The sequence below is a fragment of the Anarrhichthys ocellatus genome, unplaced genomic scaffold (assembly GCF_004355925.1).
Source record: "Anarrhichthys ocellatus isolate YVR2014 unplaced genomic scaffold, GSC_Weel_1.0 scaffold33, whole genome shotgun sequence".
NCBI classification, from domain to species: domain Eukaryota; kingdom Metazoa; phylum Chordata; class Actinopteri; order Perciformes; family Anarhichadidae; genus Anarrhichthys; species Anarrhichthys ocellatus.
The window spans coordinates 938,636-958,531 of NW_022280063.1; the positions used below are offsets into that span (position 1 = coordinate 938,636).

General features: G+C 43.5%; 2 protein-coding genes across 4 annotated transcripts in view; one reads left to right on the plus strand and one right to left on the minus strand.

Moving 5' to 3' along the window:
* Positions 1-8,547, minus strand: part of LOC116393395 (protein mono-ADP-ribosyltransferase PARP12) — a 13,767-nt gene extending 5,220 nt beyond the window's left edge. Inside the window, exons 1-9 of one of the 2 annotated variants that reach the window (XM_031865697.1) lie at positions 8,162-8,547; positions 6,560-6,695; positions 5,626-6,346; positions 5,472-5,525; positions 5,247-5,373; positions 4,494-4,659; positions 3,009-3,129; positions 2,820-2,916; positions 2,619-2,697 (exon numbers count right to left, since the gene is read on the minus strand). In XM_031865697.1, coding sequence (XP_031721557.1) covers positions 2,619-2,697; positions 2,820-2,916; positions 3,009-3,129; positions 4,494-4,659; positions 5,247-5,373; positions 5,472-5,525; positions 5,626-6,346; positions 6,560-6,695; positions 8,162-8,439 — 1,779 coding nt within the window. In that variant the 5' untranslated portion in view covers positions 8,440-8,547. Of the gene's footprint in view, positions 1-2,618; positions 2,698-2,819; positions 2,917-3,008; positions 3,130-4,493; positions 4,663-5,246; positions 5,374-5,471; positions 5,526-5,625; positions 6,347-6,559; positions 6,696-8,161 lie in introns of both variants that reach the window. The other variant, XM_031865696.1, reaches the window with a different exon arrangement.
* Positions 8,548-10,983: 2,436 nt separating this feature from the next.
* The window catches only part of etv6 (ETS variant transcription factor 6), a 22,562-nt gene continuing 13,649 nt past the window's right edge, over positions 10,984-19,896 (plus strand). The window contains exons 1-2 of one of the 2 annotated variants that reach the window (XM_031865724.1): positions 10,984-11,343; positions 14,900-15,029. In XM_031865724.1, the coding sequence (XP_031721584.1) occupies positions 11,314-11,343; positions 14,900-15,029 (160 nt within the window). In that variant the 5' untranslated portion in view covers positions 10,984-11,313. The remainder of the gene's footprint in view (positions 11,344-14,899; positions 15,030-19,896) is intronic. The other variant, XM_031865725.1, reaches the window with a different exon arrangement.

Sequence of the window (19,896 nt, forward strand, 5' to 3'; positions counted from 1 at the left end):
GGGGGGGGGGAGAGACTTAGGGACTGTATTTATAGACTGTATTTGTCCATGGTGATGATTGATTAGTATATTGTTAATACTATGATGATGCTGATGATTACTACCAAACAGTTCATAATTACTAGAATGATGATCATCCTGGTGATGATTATAATAATTGTTATTATCATTTTGTACAGTGTAACAGTCATCTCAGGCTGCAGGTGACACGAGTGATACAGCCGAGGCAGCTCCCTCTCAACCTGCAGCCTCAATGTTGGAGAATGAATGTTTTGGTCTTATTATAGCGGCTGGTGGCACAATGACCTGCAGTATTTACTTTTTCTTGCCTGTAGACGGCATACATCAGCACCTCTACGGGTCAAAGCTGCTGCTGTAAATTATTTTGCCTGCAGGTGCAGCAGGTTGGACTGGTTTCAGGGGCTTCACATCAGTGAAACAGTTTGTCCTTGTTTTTCAATCCTTCCAAGCAGTCATTTCTCTCCATTTTAGCCAGATTTTTTTTTTTTTATTCTTATTTTTGATTATTGTAAAAAACTAAAACAGAAGATCAAAGCCAACAGTGTGTTAGTTTTTACTTTAGTTTGCTACCCTGTCTGTGGCACTCAGCCCCAACACCACTGGTTCCTACTGAAGATGTAAATCTTCATGATTCTTTTGAGGGGATGCCAACATGGTTGAGTCGCTGTCACGGGAGTTCGCGGTTAGGACCCAATAGCAAGACCACAGGAGACAGAGTAAGGTGAAACAGACTTTATTTAGCCAGAGTAAGGAAGACAGGAAGGTGTGGAGCCCGTGGTCCAACACCAGAGAGTAGGCAGATCGATGGTGTGAGTCCCGTGGCTCGACACCGGAGGGCTGGTAGCTTGACGGCGTGATGTCCCGTGGCTCGACACCGGAGAGCTGGCAGCTTGACGGCGTGATGTCCCGTGGCTCGACACCGGAGAGCTGGCAGCTTGACGACGTGTGTAGTCCGTTAACACAACAGAAGGCAGAGCGGCGGTGTGTAGTTCGTTAACACCACGGAGGGCAGAGCGGCGGTGTGTAGTCCGTTAACACCACGGAGGGCAGAGCGGCGGTGTGTAGTTCGTTAACACCACGGAGGGCAGAGCGGCGGTGTGTAGTCCGTTAACACCACGGAGGGCAGAGCGGCGGTGTGTAGTCCGTTAACACAAAGGAGGGCACGGGGGATTCCCGGACCGACGGACACCGGAGGCAGGTGCTTGAGGCAAACGCTGCAATGGGGTTGAAGCAGGTGAAAGACCGTATGACCTGACAACCCCAGACTGCAGGACCAGAGTTTATAAAGTGCCAGGGGAAGCGTTAGTGGGACCTGAGTCTGATGTGTCAGCCTGCAGGAGGTAATCGGCTGGAGTGGCTGCAGCTGTGTCATGGGAGGTGTCTGGTCTGACAGGGATCCTGACAGTCGCTTTGGATAAAAGCGTTTGCTAAATAAATGGAATGTAAATGTTAGTGAGTCATGTGTAGTTTTATCTACAAAAAAAAACAACCTATAACAGCTGGGCGCTGTAATCTTTATAAATGGGAGAAAACAGTGCGTTTGTTTGGGACTATTTTCAGCAGTGGATTAATACACATTTGGAGTATTTACATCAGTCGGCTGGTGTATTTGGGACTGATAAACAACAGTGCCATGTTCATTGTAATGAAGGAACATCACACCCATGTGTACCAGTGTGACTCACCCATGTGTTTTTAGTAGCATTGACAATGTGGCACAGAACACTTGCTACTCATTTAAAAGGTTTTAATGACAATAAAAAGATAAATAGACTTTCTGAAGCCCTATCGTTTCACGTCGTGACAAGACCGAAAACATCTTTTCCCTCGAGAAAAGCCGTCAGTGACGTTCTTTGCTCTTCTTTCCATGAAGAAACACTCCAGTTCTGATGTAACTGTTGCTATTATAGCATTTACGCAAACCTCTTCGGGAGTCGCCATTTTTGTTTAGAACAAACAGTCGCCTCAACGTGTCGCCTCGAACACATCTAAGCCCCGCCCTTAGCTGCCATTGGCTCCTCACCGGACCCTGATTGGTCCGTGCTCTGGCTTACCACACACAAACGCTTTACTTGAAACCTGACCAGATGGACTTTTGGGTGATCTCGTGCCATTGTGACAATATGATACCGCGCAAGCTAACATTAGCTGTGCCCCCATCACGTACCATAGAGGAATTCTGTAGTGCATTCATGGTGGAAAAATGACAAAGATGAAGAAAAAAACTTTGGATTTTTAAGTGTGGTGTTGATGGGCACCAAGTTCCCGCAATGCAATGCACAACTAAAATAAAGGAGCTACCGACGGCTGATAAAACATTTGCTGATTGCTAAAACAGCACAGTGTCAACATTGACTTTTATGCTCTATACAGTAGCCTATGATCTTAGTTCGATGTTGGAAACTTGAGATTGCTGCCAAACAACACTACATTAATTTCTTTTCCTCCCTTTTGTCAAAAAAATAAATAAATCACACCCAGAAAACGAACAATAAGCAAATATTCACATCATGAAAATGATGTCGTGGATTTGGCTTCTTCTAGCAGTCAGTCTTGTTTTTCTAAAACAGTTTGAAGGTGTGATGTATTCACAATACCTTGAATCCTGTTTGTGGAACCTGCGTCTTGTCCCAGTTGTCGGGAATAGCGGTGAAATTCTGTTGACCGGGAGGCCGTCTGTGGTCAGAAAGCAAAGTAGGATTAGGATTAGTTTTATTGTGAGGGGGTTTGAATAAGATGTTTCTTAAAAAGGTGGAAAACATAAGTGGTGCCAACACAGCACATTTGAGATGTCGTACCTCACTCTCTTTGTTAGGACATCCGCCGCGGAGACAAACTGGGGCCGTCTTTTCACAACCCTCTTGGTGCCATACTGCTTGTTTGTTTGTATCATGTCTGGGAGAAAAGAAAAGATTAGCATACTGCTTGAATATTCTAAAATGCACAAAAGTGTAAACAGAGAGATCTGTTGCGTAACATTTGTTTACCCTGGAAGCTGAGCGAGTATGACTGTGAACCAGCGGTGAAGTCCACCACATCTTTGTCATTGGACAGAAACCTCCGCTCCAGTGTAGCGCTGTCCATGTCCGCTGCTTTGTGTGCAGCAGCCTGCAACACAAGACGGATGAGTCGGGTTTTTACCTCAAAACATAAAAACAAAATGGTGACCAATGACCAATCAGGAGCGGGTTGGTATCGTGTGCATGCAAAATAGACGATTACCTGCAGAAAAAAACTTTCAAATTAGTGTTTACTGCAGTTAATTCAGTGTAATTGTCAAGTGTTTTGAAGAAAAAAGTTTTGGGAAACTCACCTATTTGCTTTCTTGCTAAGCAACACTTATCTCGTACGCTAACTACAATATAAAGCTAGCGCCGGCAGCTGGTTAGCTTAGCTTAGCATATGCAAAATCTTCAAATCTAACACTCTGCAAGAAAACAAATATGCATATTTTTCTCTTTTAATGCTGTATTTGTTGCTGTCCAAAACTAAATTTATATTTTTTGCATCATTCTCAAGCATTTGGTCTCATCTGGGAAATTTGGAAAAAAATCCCAAATTGAAGATTTCAAAATCTGCCTTAAATTTCAGTGCATGATTGAATTTGACTGAAGTGTGAGGAACAACGTGAATATGCAGTCTTGATCTAGTCTTTTAATCATAACGTTAATGCTGTGTTCACACGCTGCTCTGAATGCGTGTAATCGGTAACTTCCCGTAGTGTTCTTTGTGGAAGTGTAAACGAGGACAGAAGTCAAACTGTTGAGACGGGCTCAGCTTTGAAAGTTGGAGCGGCTTTAGCTGAGGGAGCTCCAGTAGTAAACGCCTTTTAAAGCTTTATTTCTTAATTCAACAGTCCAATATGAGCATGACAAATTCTAATTTATGCAACTGCGGCTCATCTCTTTCCTCAGGGATGCTGCCACACCGCCTGAGCTCTATGTATAAACTGATAACGTGATAATATGATTTCTAGTGTGCAAAAGTTTGAGTTTGCTGCAGTGAAGTGTTGTCACCGCAGCGGCATTTAGGGTTGTGGCACGACTGCAAAATGTCACTGAAATAGAGGTGAATTGACCTTTTTTTCCTTCTTTTTTTTTTTAGCCCAAATCACCTCCGCTAGCTTTCCTTGCGGTGGCATGTTGTCAGTGCACATATCCTCAATGGAACTGTTGGCTGCTGCTGCTGCTGTTTTACATGCTGCTCCTCTGTTTGCTAGACTCACACTGTTATCTATGAGGAACTGTGCCAGTGTTTACATGGTTTTTCTGACGTGGCGTTATTGGATTAACGACCTCGAACTTTGATCAGACTTGCACTGTCATGGTCAGATAATATACGCCTTGATCAGCTGTAAGGTTGAGGAGGCTGGGACGTTCCCTATTTCAGAATATTACCCATATAGCGTTACATAACTAATCCATTGTTTGATCACCACTAAATCCAACTTGGAAATAACTCCAGTTACTCACAGCTGAAGCGTAAACGTTCCACTTCCCGAACTCATCCTCCCAGTGCCAAACCCACTCAGTGGTGTGGATGAAGGTCGGCTCAAGCAAAGAGTTTGCGGTGGAGAGTCGCCGCACTGCGTTCGACCCACGGGTCATCATGTCAAAATACACTGGGGGGCTGCCGCTACTACTAAAATACAGTAAAAATAGAGAGCCATTAATTCATACAGTTCAATTCATTTTAACACGTTACACCAACACATTGATATTGATCCTCTGCTTTATGTCCCACCCAACAAACCAGTATTATATTGAACTAAAGAAGCAAAATGCCGTAAATATTTTTGTATCGGGATTTCATTTATTCTTTTTAAGAAATGGGATATTGGTATTCTTGTTCTTTCAATATGGTTATTGTAGGGATTAAACAAACGAGATGCAATGTGTTGATTAGTGAGCGATAGGAGTTTGATATCTTGGTCAGAGCCAAGCTAGCTGTTTCCCTCAGTCTCCATACAGGACCTCCATATTTACCCAACTGACATAAGATTGGCCTCAAACTTTTAAATCGATGCAAAACAAATTGAAACATTTTTTTTCTTAAAATGTCAAACTTTTTTTTAAAAAAGGGGGGAAAAATGAGCAGAAATAATTTTTCTTGTCATTGTAAAGTCAACGGAAATTGTTTTTTTTCCGCGTACATCTTGAGATGGTTGAGTTAAAGAATAACATCTTCCCAGGACTACGATGCCACTGAAGGTCAGTAGAGAGCACCTGTATGTGTTTTCAGGGTCACAGTAGTCCTTCTCGATCGTCTCGTTATCAGGCAAGACGGTCCACCCGTCGTCCTCTCTGACCTCCCATCTGTACGGCATCTTGTCGTGGGCTTTAAAGCATCGCTCTGAGAAGACATCGGTCACAAAGACAAAATGAACCATAAAAGAAAAAACGTGACAATCTCACCTCGGTACTCACTGTCATGTATCACTGATTACTCACCGTCTTCATGTATGCAGTGTCCTTTGATGAAGTACATGCATATCTCGGTTTTATCTGAAGGACACGAACAAAAAGTGCACGATTTACTTTTTACATTTTACGGTTCTCTCCAACGACATTTTTAATGAGAGCTTTTGCAGCTGGCGTAGTTCACCTCTGATGGGCCTTTTCCTCGTGCCCGGTCCGCCGGCACTGTTGGCATCGTCGTTGGCCGTGCGCCCTCTAGCAGCGGTTGATGTTTTATTCGGATTTAGTTTTCTGTTCTGACCATCGTCAGAGATGTCACTGGTGGAGGAGTTTAGCGGCCGCTGCTCCCCGCTCAGTCCATCTTCGCTGTACAGATCGAAATTGTCCATGTCAGCGTTGATGTCATCGGGGGAAGAGGTTCGTGGCGACGGTTCATTGTTGCCCTGGTTTCCCCTGTTGCCTCTGTTGCCTCTGTTACCTCTGTTACCTCTGTTACCTTGGTTACCTCTGTTGCCTCTGTTACCTCTGTTGCCTCTGTTGCCTCTGTTGCCCGGGAAGCCACCTCTCCCTCTCCCTCTGTACCACTGCCTTTGTTCTGGATTCCAACCATCGTCGCTGCTCGCATCAGTGGCGGCAGGGGATTCACCAGTGGAGGAGTTGCCCCCTTGTCTGTCGACGTACTTCAAAGCCAATATGTTCGCATAAGCAGACCTCAGGGAGGGAATGAGGTCGTCATGCACGCCTCTCTCCTGCAGGGTCTTGTGTGGCTGTCCAGCATTAAAATCATGGTTCTTGACGCAGCTGCAGTCGCGGTTCATGTACTTCTCGCAGATATGCAGCCTCTTGCAACCATAGCCGTCCTTACACAGGCCGAACTCCCCGCCACCATTGTTGTAATTGTGACATATCTGGGAGAGGGGGGAAAGGTGGTTACAACCAAGCGAAGCAAAGGGCAAGGAAAGGCCCTTTAAGGTGATAAATACAGATGTGTTGATGAAGTCAATAAAACTCCTGCTACTCTAAAGAACTCGTTTTCAAGATCGGTGTACCCTTCCATACGCGGAGGCAACAGATCCAACAGTCTGAATAGGGAAACCTGCTCTGGTTGAAGTCACACTTACGGCAGGCAGGAGCCAGTTGTCGCTCTGCAGCAGCAGCGTGCACAGCTCCGTCCGGCTCAGACTCTCCAGCTCATGCATTCTCAGCAGCGGTATATTGTGATCTGAGTCCAGCTGATGGGAGAATCTGCATCCTGTCCTGTCACCAAAGAGCACAAGACACATAGCACGTACGTGAGTTTGATTTAAAAAATACGGTTGCTTCTCAAAAGAATAAATTCCCGCATGACATTTTGTAAGTGCAACATATTCAATTGAGCTATAAGAGGACATGTTGAACGGATATGAAAGTTTCTTATTCATTCATGTGTCGGTCGAAAAGTCTTACATCTACATAGACATGCTTGAAGCAGCATATTTAAACAAATGAGAGTTATAGTAGCAGCTACACAGAGGTAATGGGCATGTTATTCATGACTGATACAAACCTAATGGTCACCTTCGCACCTGAACTGTGAAACACAGCTAGCAAGATACTACTGCTACTACTAGTAGTATTACTACTACTACAACTACTACTGTAGAATGGGATTCATATGAAATGTACATTAAATATATACACAGTATGTGACAAATGTTTTCAAAATTTGCAGAATTACTTTTTGGGAAATATGCTTATTTTCTTCCTTGCTAATAATTATGAAAAGATAGATTACCGCTCATGTTGGTACGGTATTTAGCATGTAGCTAAAACATACACTGGTCGCCAGGAAAAACTCCCTGAAAAGTTCCACAAAGTCTGGCACTTAAAGCTACTATGAGGAACTTTCATTTAGTGGTGTTTTTGGCGGTCCCTGTGGACGAAAGCGGTAGTGTTTCCGAGCGCCTTAAGAAAAGCGCTCATTTTACTGCAGAGGGTTCTGAAAGTCTGCCCCGCTCAGTCCTGGTTCTGGTTCTACTGTGCCTGCACCACACACACCTGCTGCAGTGATTTTGTCATGGTCACAGACTCCCAATGAGAAGGTAAAGATGTCATATTCAGTATTAATATACTCATTCTGCCTGAGGTGGTTTTTAACAAAAATGTCGGAATATTCCTTAAAAAGCATCACTTTTAACTTTGAAGCTACTTCAAGATTATAAGGGGCCGTCAGACTTCATTGTGTTAATTAGCCTGTAGCTACATGGTGTCCATGCTAGTCTTTAAGACACCTGCAAACCAACAGTCCTTGAACGCATCACGTATCAAGGCCTTAAAAACAAGTCAATAAAAGCACCTAAACAAACCTGTGACAGTCTCGCTCTGCACTGAATAGCTTTATTTACATATAGAAAATGCTGATAATTCGATTTCCAACAATAAAGACCCCTTAACCCCTTGTGTTGTCCTCCCGACTGCCATACACCTGTTGTCCTCTGGGGTCAAAAATGACCCCGTCAGGTTTGACTGTTTATAAAGCATACAGTATAAATTATCACCCACCTCTGTGTTTCAACTCCTTAGTCAACTTTATTCCAAGTCATTACCTGACATATAAAACATGTCAACATTCATTTCTACAACATTTAAAAACAAAAAGAACAACATTTTGAAGTAGTCACAGGCCTCTCCTGCCCAGCACTCTATGACAAGTTCAGCCCGACACTTTACGCGGACATATTTACCTGCTATGAGTGAACGGACAGGATCCGGTGTAGAGGAACTTCTTACACATGTGCAGCGAGGAGCAGAACCCCGGACACTCCGAGCTATATACTCTGCACAGCCTCAGCCTGGTCCTGGCCACCACCTTCGGCTGCCCGAAGGGACAACACAAAGCAAATTTATCTTGATTACCGATGATGTCATTAATAGCATGGCCCGAGCCGAGGTTAAACATCAAATAATCAGTGTCGACTGATCCTTTATTTTCGCAGATGAACTTCAATATTTCCAAATCCATCGTGTTGGGTCTGCTCCTTCCGTGTTTCCTGCCACCACCCAACACAACAAGAGAGACGCTGGTGGGCGGCTGTCGGGTTACAGCGGAGTCGGAAAGCACGGTGTCATTTCTGATGATTGGAAACCGAAACTTAACTTGGGCCTATTTTTAGCAGTGATACTGTAACGCTGCTCTCCTCCGCTTGGGGGCGTCGCCGTGTTATGTCACACACTCCTGTGTTAGTATTATGACATGAAAACATATAATAATGAAAAAACACGAAAAGACATGAAAAAACAATAATCTGATAAATATATATATATATATATATATATTTGCAGGATTACCAGAAATAAATAAAAAAAAGAATGAAGAAAGTCATTTGGAGTCATATTCACATAATTAGTAATCTGGATCACGTGACACATTCTGCCAGAAGATATCAGCTGGTTGCATTTGTTTTACTTGTTGCAGAAGTAAAAAAAATAAAAAAAAGACAACACATTAATAATCTTTATTGAATAATCTGTATTTTCTGTTCCTGACCGGCAGTAATTACTATTCTCTTGTGTTTCTGTCAAATAGCGTTATTACAGTGTAATGTAAATTGTATTACAGTACCACTTTAAAAAAATGTGTTCTGTCAATCCCACCCATCAAACCCAATGTGACCCCCTCCCCGTGGTTCAAACTGAATACATTTTATTCTGATAGTAAAATAATGTATATCATTGCTGATCACTGATATTTGATCAAATGTTTTTTGAAATGTGTCCTTAATGTAGACCATCTTCTGAAAACCATAACCTCATGAAATCACTGTGGAATCTATATTTTACTTATTCATTTTCATTTTAGCACATGAGCTTGTTATTATTAACACATTATGCAAATGTTGGCAGGCTGCATAATATATTAATGTTTAAAAAAAATCCCAATACATTTGAATATTGAGATCAACTTCTGTAGATTTTTGAACCACTGTGATTAAATGTTGTAGTAAATGAATAAATGAAATAACTTGAAACAAGCCAGTGCTGTTATTTACCAGGTCTCATCTTGCAGCATCAGGATGAATGGTCAGTGTCCCTCAGCTTCACTCATCTGCATTTTTAACTCGCCACACATTTCCCATCAGCCTCATTGCTTCCTGTCCCCCTCCCTCTCCCTCAAGACAAAACGCAGTACATGTTGGAAGTGATCTGCTGCCACCACAAACTCTGAAGCTTTAAGAACAAGACCATTCTTTCTCTTTTTTTGTTGTTGTGTGCCGTTAAGCAATCCACATTCCCTGTCAAATGGGACCTGGAGGCTCACGATGGCTCCATGTAAATGAATGGGGCATCTTTGTGTCCAGACTGGGGACCTTTGTCACGTGTCAGATGCTCTGTAGGGCACGAACAACGGATAACAATCTAAATAATATCTCCAGATCTCAACTAAGTCAAACGCCTGTGGGAGATTTGAGAAATAATTTCATCATCATCAAAACACCAAATAAGGGAATAACTTTTGGACGAATAGAGATCGGAGGAGTTCCAGAGACTTGGCCAATCCGTGCCAAAGAGCACTGAAGCTTTTGCTGAAAGCTTGTGGTGGCCTTGACACCTTTGTTTAGCACTATTTACTGATTTGTTGACCACTTGGGGGCAGCGGAACAAGCTGTACTTTAGATGCAACATTGACACAGGCACCTTTTGAACTTTATACCCTTCTGGAGAACTGGACCATGCTGCAGGACCTCAGCTGGTCCCTGGACCTCACTTTGACAACCACCTCATCTAAATACCCTTTTTTTCCTCCGTAAGATCAGTCGAATGTAAAAATAAATGAATAAAAATGTCCCCTTTCATTTTTGTGAACAAGTGGATACATTCTGCCAACATGAAAGAAATGAGTGATGACACATTGAAGCAACTTGACTTGATGCAGCCTATTGATTTCAAGAATCACCATGACAACATACACTCAAAAGTATTCAGCATATTCCCTTTTGTCCTAGATGCTGTAGCCTAATATTCATTTCCTTTTACATACAGTATTCCTTTAGTAGCCTATGCTAGTTTTTTGATTGTAATTATTGGGTGGAAGTCAATGATTGACTTCAACGTTTGTGAATGATAAGCTACATGCATATTATGAAATATGTGTATTAATTAGTAAGAAATAATTAGTTTCATATGGAGTCCCTATGTCCTACATGCTGATATTCCTTCATATCTCCTGTGATGTGTTCCACTTTTGCTGGTGCTTTTTTTGCCCTGCACGCGGTGAAATTAAAGCATGGCGGTCCAGCCCGTTGTGCAACTACATTAACATGAAGTTTTGATTAAAAATAAATTTAAAAAAGAACAAGACTGTCGGTCTGTCAGCGGTGTCTGTTAGTTGTGTGTATGCAGCTGCGACCTGCTGCGGCTTCCTGCTACGGGTTTCCCTTTAAAAGGGGGCAAGGCTCAATGCTGGGAATTCACGTCATTTCGCCGTTTTACACACATCCAGATCAATGAGAGAGAGCGAGGGAGGGAGAGACAGCGAGAGAGAGAAAGAGAGAGCGAGAGAAAGAGGGAGCGAGAGAGGGAGCGAGAGAGCTAGAGGGAAAGAGAGAGAGCGAGAGACTTGCTCTTCCAGGAAGGGATTATTAACCAGCACGCTGCCGACATATGAAGGGAAAACACACGCAGACAAAAGAAGTTTTCACACCGACAGCCGCACTATGGAGCCGGCCAGCAGATAACAGAAAAAGCAGGGTATGTGAAGAAAAGAAGAACTTCTCCCACAACAACAAGCCGAGCAGTCGGGCTGCTGCTGAGTGTGTTTCTACAGGGAAGAGACGGAGATAAAGAAGAGGGCACAACGGAAAAGTGGAAGGAGAAGGAGAGAAGTTGACGGGAGATAATGTCTGAATCCTCCTCCGCTGCGAACAAGGTAACGCGGTCCTCTTTGTTTCCCTTTGACACTTTACATTGTTGGGGTTTTTAACCCCTCGTAGTAAAAACTCACGGCGTAGATTTGAACGGTGTAGCATAACACCTCTTAACAGACGTGTGTAGCACCCACGAGCGCGAGCAGCACAGCGCCATTCACTTGAGGCGCGTTTGTTTTGCTCGTCATCTGTTGCTCGCGGCGGCTCCACGCTTTTTTTAAATTTTTTTTTAATTTTTTTGTTTAGTTCGCCTCCACTCCTGCATGACGGGAAGAAGTCGTGACGGATCGTGACACGCTGAATAAAACGACTGATTTAAACGATTTAAAGTGACGGGAAGCCATTAGGCTGAACACGTTGTTAACCGACACACAACGCGTTTATAAACGCGCGCAGCGACTGACGCGTCAAAGCGTTCAGGAGGCTTCTCGTGCAGTCACAACAATACGGTGGGGATAAAGAGGGGCTGGTGAACCCACTGTTGGAGAGGCCTTTAGGTTGCTACACATTGGGGATACCGTACTGGGATAGGAGTACTGCCATTGACCAACAAAGTACACTGCAACTTGAGTGACCATATATAGTAAACGCATCAAGTGAAAGGTTTCCTCTGTTTTATAGCTATAATTGGATGGTTGGAAAATGAATGGCCAACTTTAGGGTAATAAATTCATTATCATTTATTGAGCCAAACATTTGCTCTATGTGAGGATTTGCTCATTTTCTTTGTCTTTTAAAACAATGATTAAAATCAATATTTTTGGCTTTCGTGGCTGCGGATCAGACTGTGTAAACAATTTAAAGACACTTTGTGGTTGTGGTGCCGTCGTTTGGTGTTTGACATGTCGTAATCTAAATGTTCAACTCATCAATTGGTCCTGAAAATAATCTATAATCGCAGCCCCGGGGAAGAGGAAGATGGTGAGAGATTAGAGTCGGTGAGACAGACCTGCTCCGAGTCCCAGTAGGAACTAGACACAAAAAGAGAAATTAACTATCGCTTAATTGTTTCCGTCCTGCACTTAAGCAAAAGAGGCAAATATTCACTAATTCTGGCTTTTCAAATGTGAGGATTTAAGGGCTGTTGGGCAGAAGAAACAACACAGTTGAAGATGGGCTCTCCGAACTTGTGACATGCATTTTTCTTTTACTATTTTTTTTGACCTTTTGCTGCTAATTATCTGAATTGTTGATTTAATGTTAGTCGCAGACCTGATAGGACCCCGATAGAAGTATTATTTGGGAAGTCAGTGTCGGCCTCAATGCAAGCTGTTCATTGACAGTGTTATATGGCCTTTTGTTGATGGGGGCTGTCTTCTCATTGGGGAAGTCTGATCCGTCTCTGCACGGTTGCAGGAAGACGATCAGCACTCCACAAAGAGAAGTTTTCCACCAGGACTCCCCTTCACCTTAATGCTGTAGCCCAGTTGTGTCACAAATCGCTTTGCCTTTCTTTGCTGCAGTGTCTCCCTTCTCTAGACAACTGAGTTTGTAGAGAGTGGACGGAGAGAGAGAGAGAGAGAGAGAGAGAGAGAGGCCTTTTTGCCTCTTGAGCGGAGGAAATGGAAAGCCTGAAAGATTATTGCTTGGCTTCCAAAGGAAATTCCTGGTGCACACGGCTGGTGCGCAGGTCTCGGAGCGGCTGCTGGGTGGTGACAGCCGGCTGAAACTGGAGGGAGAAGCAGCGAAAGAAATGCTCTTCATTTCCTTAAGAAACTAAAGTGGCTTCATGCTCTGCCCTCATTTGCAGAAATGGAAACCATCAGTCCACAGAATGACCACAGACTGGTAAAACTCCCACCGTAACCTAGATTTGATAGCAGAGCTCACGTGTCAATCGTCTCAGAGTACCCTGAGAGGGATGCAACTAACAACTGTTCTTCATAAAAAGCTTTTGAAGAAAAAAAGCTTTTGAAGAAGAATTGATTATTTGCTTATTCTTATTCAGGGTTCTGAATATAGTGAAAATGCCTGCCACAATGTTTCAGACGTACTTCAATCGCTGGTTGTCTCCGAACGACAAAATCCAAAGAGCTCTGATGTAGAACTATATAAAACAGAGATGCAGCAAATGAAGCCAGGAAATGTTTGGTTTTTTCATTTTTTGGGGAAGGATGAAGAAGATCTGATCTGAATTCACAGAGAAACATTTTGCAGTTGAGGGTTTATGTTCTTCAAAACATCCAAATACTCACTTGAATAGACTCAGTTCAGACATGATGGTCGTACACGTGTGTGTGTGTGTGTGTGTGTGTGTTTGGTTTGAGCCTGTCCTGGAGATGGAACAGGTGTTTCTGTGGCAAAGAGAATTGGGAAAACTGGAATTGTGCTACAATTACTGCGACTTGTTGCTACCACATCTGTCCTGTACTGATCCATTAAAAATGTGTCCTTTAAAAAAAAAAAAAGGCCAAAATACAGATACACAGTTTATACTTACCACTCTGATACAAAACATCTGGAAAAAACAACTTCTAAAATAGTTGCTCTAAAGGTCAGTTATCCTGGTGCAGAGAACAGTTGTGCTTGACGAGATTAAAAATGACATATTGTTATTACTATTGAATCAAATGGGCCATTTATACTTGTAGGTTTATTGTAGGGCTGCAAATATCTGCTGTTTCTTTTCCATATTTACATAAAATGCCAGAGAATAGAATAGTGAAAGATGCCCGTTAGGTGACGTCCTATAGTCATTTATTTTGTCTGACAAACTCAAAAATCTTCGGTTTGATATAAGACCAAATTAAAACTAAATTGTGAGCATGGCTGTGTCTCTTCGTCATATTGTTGTAAACATAATATTCTGCAGGTTTTGGACTGATGGAGACAAAACAAGAAATCCGAACTCATAACGTCAAACTCTGAGAAGTTAAACAAAATGTAACAAATACACACACATTGGACATAAATGTACTGATCCTTACCGGATCGGCCCATTGTGACCGATACTCGATCCAGCTGTTGGAGTCAGTATTGGACTGATATCGGTATCGGTGCATCATTACAACCCAGCGTTTATGCTGCAAAGACGGTTCTGAAATGACAAATAGATTTATTGATTAGTCGATCGCCAAAACGTCAGCCAAAAAAATTTGTATCAAAGATGAAGTTTTTCATTTATTGAGCAAAAAACGTCAAACACTTGAAGGTCCCCAAGCTCCGTGATGGAAATTTTTATATATTTTCAGACATTTTATAGATCAAATGATAGATTATAAAAATCCATCTGTGTTGTTTCTGAGCCACAAATGCATCTTGAAGATGCAGAGATTGCCATCTTTACAAACAGATCATTTTATTGGTTTAGGACTTTGCTGCACCGCAAAAACAACACACCCTAAAAAGCATGTGTGGCGTTCGGGAGATGTGCGTCCCCAGAATGTGTGTACACAGCGTGACGGTTTACCAGGAGCAGGTAAACGGGGACAGAGGCGAGGCGGTGTTTGTGGGTGCACGGCGAGGTTGAGGCGAGTTGGCGGGGGGCTGTTTGGGTTCAGGGCCGGTGCGTCGTGGAGCTTTGTGAGCCATGCTTTGTGTCTCTGTGTCTATTCATAGCAGGAGAGGAGCTCTTTCAGTCCTTCCACGAACCCGCTGCCAAACTCCACTTCCTCCCCCGTCCATGCTCCCGCCGCGAGGCCAGCCAGCCGAATGGAGGACGAGCCTGCCAGGCTGCCTGCGCACCTGCGTGAGTCACACACTCACACACACACTCTCACACACAGATGAGCAGTGACTCCTACACGCATTGATCAGCCAGACATTTGAACAGGACACATTGATTTTTGTTTTGTTTTTGTCAGTGTCTTTAGAGTCTTACGCTGTAAATATTCTGTCAGAAATCACCTGTCAATCAAACCGTGTGGGTGGGGACTGTGGCATCTTCTTCTGAAAGTGGAGCTATAGCCGGTGTTATCAGGCAACATGAATAAATAAATATGTTCCGAGATATCACTTTAATAGAACCCAGACACATTATCACACACATTACATTACAAGACATACATATTATATACTGCATGAGTCATGCTGGACTTCTCAGCTGGGAGGCGTTGAAGCAGATCCGGGGTCAGGCACCTTTTACTGTACGCGCTCGAACCCCTGGACCGGAACTGACAGACCTACTGCACCGGAACAGCCAACAGTTACACAGCAGTCAGGTGCAGATAATGTGGAGCGGAGGAACACTCAGTGGAAAGATGACAAACTGATCGGGAAGAGAAAGGGTTTGAAAAGAGGAGGGCTGGGGTAAGGGGACCAGGACCCCTGCAAATCTGAGCAGGATTAATAGTTGGAAAGCCAAACAGTACGACATAGTGTCCGACTGATGCTTGAGGTCATCGTGCTTGCCTCTTTAAGGATCATGTTTTCACGAAACCTATTCAGTACACAAGACATCTGCTTTACATTTCTTCTCACCGTTGAATTAGAAGGCGTCGTTGAGCCTCCTTAAAGGCACTTGTCTCTACTAGCAACTGCACCACGAATAATTGAATGGCGGGAAAAATAAAGGCGGTGAAATGTTCACCGTCGTGGAGTAAAAGCAGGTCTGAATTGCTTCCTGCATCTGAGCTTTCCTTGTTGATTCGTAAAGGTTGGGTGCTCGATGGCGGCCATTTTCCTGTTGAAAAGCAAGTGAGCCAATCAGAGCTTGGTGGGCGGGGTCAAGTAACGTATTCTAAATAACATCAGGAAAAGTTAAATTCATAACTAATGAACTTTTTGCTGATTCTACCTTACTTGATCTGGAATGACCAGTACCACATGGTAGCAAATAGTGGTTTAAGAGAATATCGATACACATGAGTATTGCGATAGTATGTTTTGTGATATTGTATCCTTCTTTTGTAAGTAACAGTTTACATGCAAAGATTGGCTGAGATTGCAGTGCTATGAGGTTTGATGCTCAAGGGACAGTGATAAAAGCAGATCTCAGTGTTCTTTATACTTTTCCAAACTTAGGATTGATACTAGGATACTAGGATGTACCCAAACGTGACCCCCGTGTCGTGATACGCATCATATTGCCAGATTCTTGCCGACGCACAGCCCGAGCAGCGAATAGTTAAGAAGTTGTTGTAAAACTTGACATTTCTGAGTTGATTGGCTGACGTGATGCCACTTGTGCTACGGTGTTCAAGCATTTCCTCCTTTATCCAAAGTCATCAAAGCAAAAACTGCATCGTCACGCTTTTGAAACGCGCCAACGAATGTCGAAAAGTGCCAACGAAGAAGAAGCCTGCAAGCGAGCAAACAAAAATGTAAACAACGCAGGATTTTGAAAAGGTTTGAAGATCGGTTTTGCGAATGCTGTATGAGGAAGTTAATACATTCAGCCCGCTTATGAAGGACGCACACAGTGTGTGTGTTTGTGAGTAACACTGAATGCAAACACAACTCCACAAAGCACTTTTAATATTAGGTATGCTTCATTTGTAGGCTTCAACACAGGTGGCTGGTGTGAACGGCAGGATGAGCTACAGCCGGTGTTGCTGGAATCCGACTTGTATTTTTTTAATGAGACCAGTTAACAAGCTCACTGGAAGTCATGTGGCTGTTATTTAGAAGCGCCGGTGGTCTGTTTATTGGCTACTTTGAGTCAGAACAAACCGAATATATAGCGGCAACACAACAAAGGCGACCTTTCCACTTGGCGGAAAACCAATTGTAGGTGTTAGATTAACCTGAAGTGGTCAGCTGTGACACTTCCTGGACTTTGTGGAGTTAAACGAACCCAGAGAGAAAACAATGGGGAAGCAAACAGCCTGCAGGTGAGGCGGTAAAGGAAAACAATCTCTTGAAATATGTTTCCATATTTAAATGGGACACTTGGGTTGATTTGCATCGGCTCACTGATGCTGAACCAATCGTAGAGCAGGCGGGGCTGGAGCCGTGCCAAGAGATAGGCTCGCCGGTCAAAGAGCAACCCTGGCCTGCTTTGTCCATGCGTCCGTCAATATTTAACCCGTTTTATTTATTTGTCTTTTTTCGAGCGAGTGTGAAGTTCAGGGCTTTTTGTGGGGGCTGCTCTGCAAGGATGAGACGCGCAGGAAACTCCCTCGGCCCACTTCCTCTTTTGCATTGTTGCAGAAAAAGGAAGAACGCTCAACAGGTCCGCGTTGAGTTTCCTGTCGAGTAAACCGATGGGTCAGTTCACATCCGCAGGCATGCGGAAGTCCTTCTTTGTTTTAATCAGGTCGCAGACATAGTTCCTCACACAGCCGTGACTCTCGCACTTCTGCGGTTCAGGAAAATGTCACTGTTTAGTTTATGGCTTCTGCCGGTTGGGGCTCTCAGACAGACATCTACGCGTCTTTGTCACGGAGTCTTAAACGCCTCTGCTCGTCCTTTCTCCTGACTATCTAAACACACATGTGCTGGAAAACAAGCTGCCCATTAACCCCCACACTCAGAGGGAGTTCTGTCCTGAGGGGGAGAGGGAGAGTGGAGGAAGAGAGCAGCAGCAGGAGGGAGGAGGGAGGGGAGGAGAGGAGGGGGGAAGGACAGAAAGAAAAAGAATGAGGGAGGAAATTGCAGTGTGGGCAGAAATCCGCCTTCTCCATTTCCTGGGGAGGAAGTGGATTAGATCGGGGAGAGTTGCAGCCTGCTCCTCACACTAAAGAATGCTACCAGGCTCCATTTTAACCCCTTCAGCCAGACATCACACGACAAAGCTAACCTTGTGGAAATAGATTAGGAATAAATGGTCTTCTTTTGTCATCGCTCACTATGATGTATTTTTATTAACTTGCTTTCAATTTGCGTTAACATCCTTTTATGTGTGTTTTTTTTTGCTAACTCTTTTGAATTTTAGCAGGTTTTTCCCTTTTGTAGTTCCTGTCTGTGAAGGACTGAACCTTCAGTTAAATATGAGTAATATTTCTTCTTTTCATTGGAAAAGACTTAAATATAAACACCTCTGAATATGTGCTACGTGCTTTATAGTCACTTGTTTTAAGACAAGATTGACTTGTTCTGAAAAAACCTTTTGTTCCCAATATGCTTGATAGAATACATTTTAAAACTATACTTCATGTACACACAAAAAAAACAGTGGATATTGACGAATAGATTTCAATAAAGGTTAATTAGAAAGAAAAGCTGTAGTACAGTGGAGCATATTTCGTATGTGAGCTACATCTAGTTTACAAAGTGAACAAGATGTCAAAGTCAAAGCTGAGTTGCATTTATTAACATTGTAATTCCATAATGTGTGGGCGTAATATGAAAGAGGGAGGCATCATTCAAAACTATAAACCATAACAGCGTAAAAAATCACGAGTATTTCCATTGTGAAGTATTTACTAAGAGACACTAACAGCCTCAGATTGATCCCGCTGATTACTTTATATTGAGCAAGTCAGCTCCGTGCTTGTCGGTGGGTTTAGTTAGCAGGTAAGCTATGTAACCCAGAGAGCTGTTATTCATCAGGACTATTGTCTTGTTACCAAGTTTGCTTGTGACTTGTTAATTCCATTATGGCTTTAAAAAAACCTCCCCATTAAACATTAAACTCATCCAAGAATCCTCCGGAGTTGGCGAGTAGACAAATGTTTGGCTTTTAAGCAGCGCTGTCAACCACCCGTGATGTTCTGTTTGATTGTTTGTCAAAATGCTAAAAGGCCTGGGAGGGATTTCGCCACAAAGCAGCGCTGACGTTAACCGACGGAACTGGATTCGTCGGGTTTTTAATTTGATCGCAATCCCGGCAACATCGCTCGACACGGCTCCCACGTACTCGGAGCGTGACGCAGCCGAGAGCCAGTCAGTGGGAAAACACTGAATTATTTAAAGGTCTCAAATTTAAAGGTACAAAAACACAAGGCGTTCCAGTGTTATTTAACAATAAACATGCATGAGATACAAAGCAGAGTGGCTGCAAGAGTAGACATATCTTACTGGAGGCTTTAATAGATCCATGTCCATGGAAACAAGACTGGCTGGTTTCCTTGGCGTGTGCGTGCGTGCGTGCGCTCACAGCTGGCTTTGCACTATGCATGCTTGTGCGAGTGGGTGGATGAGTGTGAGCGAATCTTGTGTCCTTGTGCAAAGCTTGCCAGAGGTAGTGTAGGTGTGTACTGTATGCGTGTGTGTGTGTATGAGTGTGTTTGTGTTACCGTACATGACTGCAAACCCCCCCACACAACTTCCTTTGGTCTCTCTTGCTCTGTCTCTTTGTTGTATATTACCCATTTTACTGTGCGGGCAAATTAGTGCTATAAAGAGTGTGTGTGTGTGTGTGTGTGTGTGTGTGTGTGTGTGTGTGTTTTTGGTCTTTCTGAGGGGAAATTTCCTGCCCCTGGAAGCAGCTCTTGTCCTCAGGAATTTCCTGAGTGGGCAGACGGTGCTTCCTGAATAAATGTTGTTGTTTTTGTTGTCTCTGTGTGTGTGTGTGTGTGTGTGTGTGTGTCTGTGTGTGTGTGTTAAAACTCGCTCTCTTCTGAAAGGGAAACTGTTCTCACATGCCAGCGAGTAAGCTGAGCGCAGCCCCCTTCTCTCTTCCTGTCCGCGACACACTCCACATGGCGTTTCTGACCGGGGGGGGGGGGGGGGGG